Consider the following 10,677-nt stretch of genomic DNA (forward strand, 5'->3'; position numbering starts at 1 on the left):
GGTCTTCTCTGTTTTCTAGTGTCACAAGTGAGTTTTATTGAAGTTTTCATAGAATTGTTGGAAGCATTCAGTATAAGAAGCAAATAAAAAGCCAAACTGGTAGATGGCAATTAAAAAAAAAAAATAAACCCAACCCAAAATGAAAAACCACAAAACCAAAACCAAACAAAAAAGCCCCAATTTTTTATTACTATAGATAATTGGCAGAACACATTTCTAGTATCTCTTCATTAAACCTAACAAAGATGTTGTGAGAAAGAACATGAGCTACTGGTGCCATGTTTCAGGATTTCTGAAGTATTGTTTCTCTAGAAGACCCTCATTGTGGATCTTTTCTCAAGTCTTTGGTCAGGCATGTATACAGCCTTGTATATAATTCTCTCTTAAACTCCTGTTCTGAGTTGTGTAACTATCAATTTACAAATAAAGGTAAAGTATTTTTCAATGAACAAGAGGAAATAAATTTTAGTGCTAGAGTCCAACACTGAATAATCACAGCCTAAGATCTTATCTTGCCTGGTAAATCAACAGTTTTGTAAAATATAATCATTGGCAGATACTTAAAATCATGAAACATACCCAGATCGATTTTTATTGTAACTTGTCTTTCCTGTAAGTATCAAATTACTTTTTAAAGTAATAATTAGCAGGGAAGAGGGGGGGAAGAGAACAAAGTAATTAAAATGAAATCACAGAACCATCCCATAGCAAAAGCCTTACCTTCATCATTATGGGCCAAGCAACATGCTAAGGTAGTAGTAACTGCAATTCCTACAGCTAACCATTTCCAGAGATAAAATCGCTGTAACATTTTTTTGTCAAACTTCACTCAAGGCAGACCTGAAAAATAAAGATTTGACACATACATTAGTCAACCAAATTACAGAAAGGTGAGTGATTACAACCTATTTCACAGATAACTATATATCTGTAGCTATGTAGAGTATAAATACAGTCTATGAGTATAACATGGTTTCTATTAAAACAAGCTAGGTTAATCCCATTGGCATCAATACATATACATGTACTCATTAATCTGATAATCACATATGCATAGGCCTGCAAGTAAAGAAAATGTAAGTTTCTTGTTTACATCAGGTCTAATTTCCATAATTTCCATACAATATTTATGTTATCCATCCTGCTTCAGCCTTATGCCTTAAAGCATTTTAGAGAAGTGACAGTATCTGACAAATTCCACTTATTAAGACTAGTGTTCAACTGCAGAAGTCAGGAGGGACCAAGTATTCAAAGACATCAGCCATCCGAAAAACATAAGTGAATGCTGTAAATGGTCTTCTTTAATGAGACAGACTGTTGGTTCATGCCCAGCAAAGGGAGAAAAAACAAACAAAACACACCCCACACGTACAAAACAAACCCAACCAAACAACCACACGCCAGGGGAATAAACTGGCCAAGACAGGTCTGGATGAACTCCAGAGCCTATTTAGAGTGAGTAATACTAGAAAGTTATCTAAAGCTCTGGTTTATGGCTCTAATACATAGAATCAGCATATTTCTGTATCCCAGAACTGAATTACATGAAAATATTCCTTCACTTTTAAAAACACTGTGATAAATACAATGAACTTCCTAGCAACAGAAGCGTGAAATGGAGAGAGAATTTCAGCATTATAAAAACAAGCTAGTGTATAAAAAGGGTTTAACAGCTGTCAATTTTCCCAAGCAAAGCACTTGACTCAGATTTCACTGCCACTTTCTGCTTATAACTTTCTATCATGGCTACAAAACTGCTGCATTTCATTCCAAGTCAAACAAATAGACTATTTCCCCCTACTTAACAACCTTAACAGAAAAAAACAAAACAGAACAAAACAAAAAAATCTACTTAGGGCATAAAAAACATCCTTTTAGATCACTCTCAACAGTTATCCAAGCTACAAGGAAGCAGGGCTTCCACTAACAGAAACAGGTGATAGTTTCACCAAGTACTGGAGTACTGGACAAGCCAAGAATTTCTCTAAGATATAAATTTATTCCAACTCAAGCAATCAAGCATTTTGGTTAATATGAAGCAAATAGAACCAGGATATAAAATGTTCTTCTAAGAAAAACAAACAAACAAAAACAACCCAGGAACAAAAACCAAATAAACAAACCCAAAGCAAAACAAAAAAAAACCCTAAAAACAACCATAAAAAAGGTCAAAACAAATGCGTGTCTAAAGTTTTGGTGGGAAAATAGTTTTTCTGTTTGCTTTTAGTTTTGTTTTCAAATAGATGAGGAAAGCAAGCAGTGAAATTTAATAAACCAGACTGAGTGGTCCATATTTATAGAAATATGTAAAGTTCCCAGGTGATCAACACTGTATATATTTAGCCTTCTTCCAGGGCAACTGACATGGGTAGGATCTATTAGGCTCCCTTACACAGCAAGCAGAGCTCTTTTTCTCTTTGCAAAGGCATGGATCACATTTGACTTTTTGCCTTCCAGAAGATGTTAATACCAACATTCACTACTTCAAACAATGCTGTAAAAATAAAGAGCAGCAGAAAACCCATTTAAAATCCTGCACCATGCATACTGCTCCATTTCTCATTTGGGGGTTAAGGATGAAGAGAAGCCTTTCCAGTCTCCATCTTCATTCAAGGAGGACTCTTTCCACCCTGTTCAGCAGCAGTACAATACTGAAGGCAGTTAGCTGCAATAGGGAGCAATTTCAGGGAGAATTTAAACATTATATATTAAACAATGAGACAGGTTGTGTCTAATGGAAGCAGGAGTGCAGATCTCATGGGATGGTTCATTTTCATTTCAGGTAAACAAATATCAGTCTTGACAAAACAGCTCAAGGTTACAGGAATTCATGAACACAAGCCATGCAATAGTACCTATGGACCATACTAAAGCACCTACTTTCCTCCTCTATCCTTTTTCTTTTCCACAGGCACTTCAACATTTTCTGCCCCTAACTCCTGCAGAGGCAGCTAGAATGAGAATTTCAGGCTCTTCCTAAAGAGCTTTTATTCTTGTATGCACGAGGGGATCAGAATGGTTAGCAAAGATCCCACTACCCATAAGAAAAAAAAAATATGTTTAAAAGCTTGACACACAGCTCTGGAAAGGAAGCTTCAAGCTCATCAAGTATGTTACCTGTAGAGAAAAAGAGCGGTTAGTTCTTTCTTGAGGAGAACTAAAAGAACAAAAATCCCTTCCTTAAGGAACCCACTCAGGAAGTTTTCCAGTGTTGCTCAAAAGTGGCTTTTTCCTCCCTCCTGATTACCAAAACGCTAATTTGATTACTGTCACCTGAATTTCCACTTAGCCAATTCAGAAGTCATTCTGGATTTTGCTAAGACACCTTCAAAGAAGGGAAACTGCTTACACCATAACACATTCTAGTTGATGACTTTTAAATAGAAGTCTGAGTGTCTCCACATTGCCCAAATAGACTCAAATGAATCCAGTGCCACCACTGGACTTTCTGGGAACTTTTGAGGTGTGACCTTCTCAATATTTCACCATTCTTTCTTCCCACACTAAGAGGAGATCCTTAAAGAATTTCACTTGATCAGTTTTCCAGTTTATGCAAACAATGTTATTACATTAGGGGTAATTTGCTGTCAAGTGCTTCCAACCTTTTATCCTTAAAAAAACCCAGAAACAAGCAGTTTCAGGAGACTATCTTCGTTTCTTCAGGTCAAACAAAAAATCACATCCACCTGCAGATTACTTGGGTTATAAGACCTAGAAAAAAAATGCGCATACACCCTTCAGAGGCCTCTGATATTTTATTTTACAACTTGGAAAATAAAAATAATCCAGCTCTCCAATCATGATGTTCTATTTTAGAAAGTTATTCAGAGCTCAGCTGACATCCTTAAGTCCACTCTGAAGAGATTTTAGGACAGAACCTTGGCAGATTTACCTTTTATTTTGACAATGTCAAGCTAACCATGAGGATAGCAACACTGCTGCTCTAAGAATATAATCTCTATATGCAACTATAATACAACAGAATAAAAATTGCCCCCTCTTTTTTCTCCAACTTTTACCAGTAAAAACTGGTATGAAGTGTGGAAAATAAGAATATTCTTGAGTTCACCAGTTCTTGAGTTTCTACTAACTCAGAAATAGCTCATAACAAACTGCAAGTTACTATGAAGTCCCTAAAGGTAAAATTTTAAATGACAAATGGAAAGAACCCTTGCCCATGGCAGAGGGTTTGGAACCAGATGATCTTAAGGTCCTTTCCAACCCAAACCATTCTATTATTCTATTAAAGTTTAGAGGATTTTCACTTCCTGACAAAGGAAAAAAGTTTAGTAATGTTCTCTCCAGAGCATTCCCTCTTTGACTATACAGCTGTAATGAGAAACAAAACATTAAGCTCAGATTTTGCCAGAGTGGAGGCAGCAGCTGATCACTGATCACAGCAAACTTGTGTAATCACACTCCAAGGAGCAATCATGACTCCTCATCTCACTTCTGGCCTTGCTCTTTCTGTTTTCCCCTCTTGCCAGTGTAGCTACCAAATCGGCCAAACCACCAACTAGTTATCTATAAAATAGGCACTTGAACGAAATTGAAGAGGGGATAAAAATGAATTAACCACTCCCCCCCAAATATCAAATATGAGTTACTACATCCAAGCACACTGAATATATTTAAGACTTAATGATATTACAGTAACATTAAATACTTTAAGATCAGCACTTACAGTACTTAAAACATTGCATTCATTTGAAGATGGGGGGAGCAGAAAACATGGGCTCAGTCAAAATAAACTCATGCATGGTCAGGGTAAAAAATATTCTTAAATACCTATATAAAATTGTTCTTATTATGCAAATAGACTTTAAGTTTAAAAAGTTTTTTTTTTTTAAATGGGTCAATGCTAACACAGTCTAATGCCCCTTGAATGGATCTGATCCTTTATAAAAGTTAACCTTTCAGAGAAAGATAGGCAAGGAAGGAAAAAAAAGTCACTGACATGGTTAGGGGGTAACAAAGAATCACAGAATATTTAGGGTTGGAATGAAAAAAAACAGTGTACAAATTCCCAAACCTTTGCACACATGGTCTCTGATAAACTCCTAACCCAAAACGAGAGCTTAAATTACAGCAGAACATAGTGCTTCAGTAAACACTTGAAAGAATTTGACTTGGAAAAATTCTAGATTTTGTATTGAGGTTGCAGCAAGCTAGAGACCATTGGTTTATTCAGAACAGAACTGACCTATACACACACCTGATTTCATATGAAATGTGGAATATAGCAGTGCCACACCATATAAACAGTCACATAGCAAAAACTTCTTCAGTGTTCTCTTACCATTAGCAGCAATCTGAAAACAACTTTGAGGCAAACACTCTATCAGCTCTTCAAACACATTGCTATGAACAGAAAGTGTATACTTAAAAAGAAACCATTAAGTACACATTAATTCAGCAGACATGTAAATAAATATTTGCCATTTATTATACATGTCAAAAACAATAGCTTCTGTGAAACTGCATGATTGGATGAAAAATACAGCCTTTAAAAAAACCTATTAAATACCCATTTGTATGTATGCTATTAATTTACACAACCAGCCAGAATTCCTTCATGCATCAGAAACTACACATTTTGCTTAGTGGTGTTGCTCTTTCTTTATATATTGCAATTGTAATAAATCCTTAAGAGTGTACATATCTTTAAAAGTATATGTAACTGAATTGTTTAAACACAGGAAAAATTATAGTAGATAGTTCTTTTACAGGACTTATTTCCATTATTACTGATTAGATTAACTCCTTAAAATATTATAGACACAAAGCCAGAGAGTCTCTGGACTGCAAATACTTATTCTACAGAACTGGTGCCATAATAAAACAGAAACGCCAGTACAACCATATAAAAAACCGCAGTCTCTTACAGAAGCCAAAAAGAAGATAAAATTGCTTTACCACCTAACAAGTATTTCTGGCTTGGCTAAAGCTACACAGTCCATTAAGCTATACATCCCATTTTATTTTTGTTGCTGAAGCAATTATGTTGAACTATCAGCTTCAGAAAAAAAACATATAATATTATTTAAACATAAGAACAGACAAAAAAAAAAAAACAACCCTCTGGTTCGCCTCAACACGACTATTAACTAATGTCACTTCATACAGTAGGAAGCTACATCTGTCTTAACATCTGGGGTACAAACAGCAGAAGTCAGCACTGGCACCTGACAACCACACTAAGTATTGCAGGGGGTTTTTACATGTAATTAGCTGAGTCCTGAGCCCATATTGCTGGTGGAGCACATCAGCTGGAAAGCTACAGTGCTGGAAAATGCCCTCACTTTGTTAACTGGAAAAAAGACTTTGTAAAAAAAACTTAAGAAACTTAAACTTGAAAAAATATAACTGCTTAAATGGAGAAAAAATAAATTTAAAAAAAAAAAAGTTTCCACCTTTTGAGCTCAAGGACTGTTCCAGCTAGTTCAGGGCATGCTGGAAAGCTAAATGACAGCCCACAAACTCCCATGCCCAATCACAGAACTATTGAGGCAGCTCCTGAGCTCATCTCCTAGAAACTTTTAAAGACCAAGCACCAGTGAAGGAGGACCTTACCTTTGAATTAAAGCCATGTAAGGTATTTCTGGCTCTAATTCAGCAGCAAGTGCAAATACCTCCATTTACTGAAGTCAAATATCTGTTTAAATCCATCCCTGAAGAGTAATTCAAGCATAAGCAAATATTTGTCTGAACTGGGATTATAGTGAATAATTTACAGTGTAAATACAATCCTTTCTCCAATTTTGGATGTTCCACAACCAGAAGACTACTATTTCACTAACACTGCTTGAGCACTTCATATGTAAATATTTCAGCATATTCAGACTGCTGAATTTACCCACTTCTTAGCACAATTGGCATGTATTTTGTTACTATCCTTGGATAAAACTTTCAGTAATATGAAGATTTTTTTAAGATCAAGTTTCAAGATCAAACATGCTCACAACTCCATTCCTTTTTCGCAACAGCTGGATCCATTCTAATGGATCTATTCCACATAAAAATACATTTTAAAAATAGAATAGCACTGATGCTTCGTTTGTGGCTCTTCTCCTGTTCTGTGACTAGCAGAGTCTTGAGTTTTTAGCCTTACTTGGAGAGAGCATTTTTAGAAAGCAAATACACGGGTACTTAAGAGAAATCTGATGGCAATTTATAAGAATATCTAAAAAGATTTCCAATTGCGAGTTAAAATGCCTCAGTATATTCCCAGTATCTACGTTCCAATCATTCATACATTCCTCCTTGCCAGTAGTCTTCTAAGGATTACTAGTTTTAATTATTTCCTTAACCTATTCTTTAGATGTATTATTTTGTCTTTCTTACATAAATTACCACTTTTCTATGAGATGCATAGCCACTGCCACAACAAGGTATTTCAAAGCTAAAGTAAAGCACCAGTGAGTTACTTGCCTCTGCATGAGCTCAAAAATAAATGAAAAATTCAGTGAAAGCACTTCATCTAGGTTCAGTGACCCTGTACCTAGATGCGAAAGATGCAACTTAAGGGTTAACAATTGAAGAGTCAGTTGTGCTTTAATCTACAAATTCCTGTTCATTTCAATATTTTACCTCAAAACAAAGCATCTGGTATTTCCTACACTCCATCAATAATAAAGTTATTTATTTTCCATCTCTATATAGCAATGGTAGCCAATGTGCATATGGCCTGATTCACAGCAGGTGACATTTTGAGAGTTCTTTTCCAATCACCCAGCCAGCAGTACATACTATAAATGCACTATATTAACACTTGATGCAGCATGCTGCTAATTTCCACAGAAAGAGAGAAGACTGTTAAGTATACGTAGGCTTGTGCAGATAAATGTCAACTATACTACCAAAAATAGAAAAAAAGCTTTTATAGAATAATTGAGGTGGAGATGGAGAAGGACTTTTTTTTTCCTGCGTCCATAACTACTTGAGACTGCTTGATTTATTTTCTGTATTTTTAAAAAGTACTCCAACTATTAGATGGATTAACAGTATTGCAGCCTCATAATCGTGGGTGTGTAAACAAGGTAGCCAATTTATATCTGTCTACACATCCAATGTTTTAACACATTATATACTCAGGTTCCCAAACCCTTTGCATCAAATTAACCCATACAGCATTTTATTCAAAGAAGGCTTCAAGTGCTTAATCAAAAGAAGTCTGTAAGTTAGGACTGCGTCATATTGCATGAAACTCTTGCCTAGCAGATAGCGGCTGTAGAAAGAGAAGAAGAAAAAGATATCGTAAAACCCCTTATATGAGTGCCATATTAGTCAGAAGCAAAGTTAGTTCTTCAATGTCTTTACAGAAGAGGAAATCAGATATTTTCTTCAAGTGAAAACTAAGGAAGATCTTGGCATCACTGCAGTGGAAAACATGCTGTTTTTTTTAAAATCTCAAATACTTTCAAAGTTCAGGTTTTTCCCAGCTCCCACTCAAGTTCTCAACAGGCTAGGGTATTCTCATAGGAGCAAAACACATGAATTACAAGGAGGAAAGGAAGAAGAAAAATCATACTCAGACACACAACTTTTAGCCTGTGCTGCTGGAAAGCTAAATGAATGTTACTGCCTTCAGGTTGAGGAACTGGGCTTTGCCCAGGAGAGCAGTGCTGTCCTGAATGGCAGTAAATAGTAAGAAAAGCTTAAAAAAGTGAGGATGGAAGGCAGCCACTGCTCTGACACTGGCTGGGGGCAGTAGGGGTATGCCGCTGCCTAGGTTGAAAAAGAACCTTCAGTCTCCAGCTGCAGCTACTGTCACACAACATACCAAGCTGTCATAGGAAGCATACAAGTAGTTGTATGCAAAACAGATTTTAGGGTACTATACAGTGTCCTTTAAAAAAGATGACCCAGTTAAATGGCTCACTGAGCACCAATAGAAGAATTGAATTTCTGGGTCTAGATTATCTGTTCATCTTTCCCAAGATGACCAATTATTTAAAGACGATCCAACCTTTAAACACCAGTGTTCAAGTCAAAAATATCCAGATCTATCCTGAACTTTCCCATACCTGCTTCCTACTAGCCCAGGCTGACACCACCCTAGCTGTGAGTCTCTGATGCCAGAAACTATTCTAAGAGTCCCCCTGTGTGTTCCTTGTAGAAAACCAGTAACAGTCTCAACATCTTAAGGCTTAAAAACTGACTTACATTTTAGCAATGGACATGTCCCAAACTATCTTGTGAATTTATTTTAGCAAAGAAAATGACGTTCAAGTAGAATTTACATGCTGCAGTTTCTCCTCTCTGAGAGAATTTTTATTTAAATTTTGTAGAATAAATACATCAAACTTGTCAAAGCTAAATCTTGCCTTTCTAGATAATGAGTGTTTCTACTTACCTGTCAGTCATCGCACTTCAAAAGTAGTGTTAAACACATCCTGGAGTAATTGCAGGTTTATTAGCTTTGTTAAAATAGTTCAACGCAACAACATTTCAGAATTCACATGCATGCACATAAATATACACATGTGAAGGCACACACACTTAGCAGATTACTCAGCTACTTCTATGTCAAGTTGATGAGTGTGTTATTCACATTACCGGGGCAGAACCTTTAAAAATAGTCCTAGCTTTTGAAGTTAGGGCAGCTTACAAATAGTAAAGCTGATTAAACCAAATAGTTACCTGAGCAGTAGGTCTGCATCTCAAGTTACAGACTAAGTAATGAAAGTTCAGAAGGTTTAGAGGTTTCTGTTGTAACTTGTTTCTCTGGAAATTAAACTTTTCACTTAATGCTCTAAAGTGGCTTGTTTTTAAACTACATGTAACTACTATTTACAACAAATTTTAATAAAGGAAACCCATCAAGAAGAATCCTTGAGAGTTATCTGCAGTCCCATTTCTAATGCTACTCCAAACAATCACGTTCCTAGACGGATCCCTGTGGTGACAGCACGGCTCAACATGCTGCCTCACACTAAAGGTTGCTTAACCTGTAATCACAGAGAGTAAAACCAAAGTCCTCCACTGCTGCTGCCTGCTGCAGTAACTACATCCTCTCTTAATACTGGCGAGCAGGGCACTCAGCTACATACTCTCCTACCTGAGACATCTCAAAACAGTGGCTGATAGCAGTGGGACAACAGCATTACAAAGTCCTCCATAAGCAAATGTGCATCCCATTATCATACTGGTGAAGGATTTTGTTCAGCCTGTCTTCCTTCACACCCTTGGGATACTTAGTAACTGCTTCTCCTCGTTTCTCAGTAATTCACGGACACCTTTTTTCCCCACCAATGCCTACCTGTTATTAACCTGTAACAAACCACTGACACTCAAAGAATGGCTTTTACCCCCCAGCCTCAGCTGACTACAGGAGACAGTATCTTTCTAAACTCTCCAGAGACATTGGAATCCTCAGCACAGCTCATTATAAATGAAAGTATTTAACAAAAAATTAAAGCTTCTTTTCTAGAAAAGTGCAATAAATAGCAAGTTTCATCTTTATCAGTTCCTTGTTTACTGGGTCACACAACGCATTATCAATTACCGTATTCTGCTATGCACTTATCAGCACTTAAATCAATGATTATTTAACTCATAAGCCAAGCACACAAGGAGGTTGTCTAATATATGAGGTTGTCTAATGTCTAAATGTAACACAACTATTACATTTAGACCTCTTTCATACATCACCACAGTTTTGTTGGGAAGCCTCAT

At 36.4% G+C, this 10,677-nt stretch overlaps 1 protein-coding gene across 1 annotated transcript in view; it reads right to left on the bottom strand.

Moving 5' to 3' along the window:
- PCDH15 (protocadherin related 15) overlaps positions 1-832 on the bottom strand; it is a 360,972-nt gene extending 360,140 nt beyond the window's left edge. Inside the window, 1 exon segment of the mRNA XM_057415611.1 lies at positions 721-832. Within this exon segment, the coding sequence (XP_057271594.1) occupies positions 721-811 (91 nt within the window). The 5' untranslated portion in view covers positions 812-832.
- Between the last annotated feature and the right edge of the window lie 9,845 nt (positions 833-10,677).

This window comes from Pezoporus wallicus, unplaced genomic scaffold, assembly GCF_028554395.1.
Source record: "Pezoporus wallicus isolate ANWC-B61680 ecotype Strahan unplaced genomic scaffold, APGP_CSIRO_Pwel_v1 contig_736, whole genome shotgun sequence".
Taxonomy (NCBI): Eukaryota; Metazoa; Chordata; class Aves; order Psittaciformes; family Psittacidae; genus Pezoporus; species Pezoporus wallicus.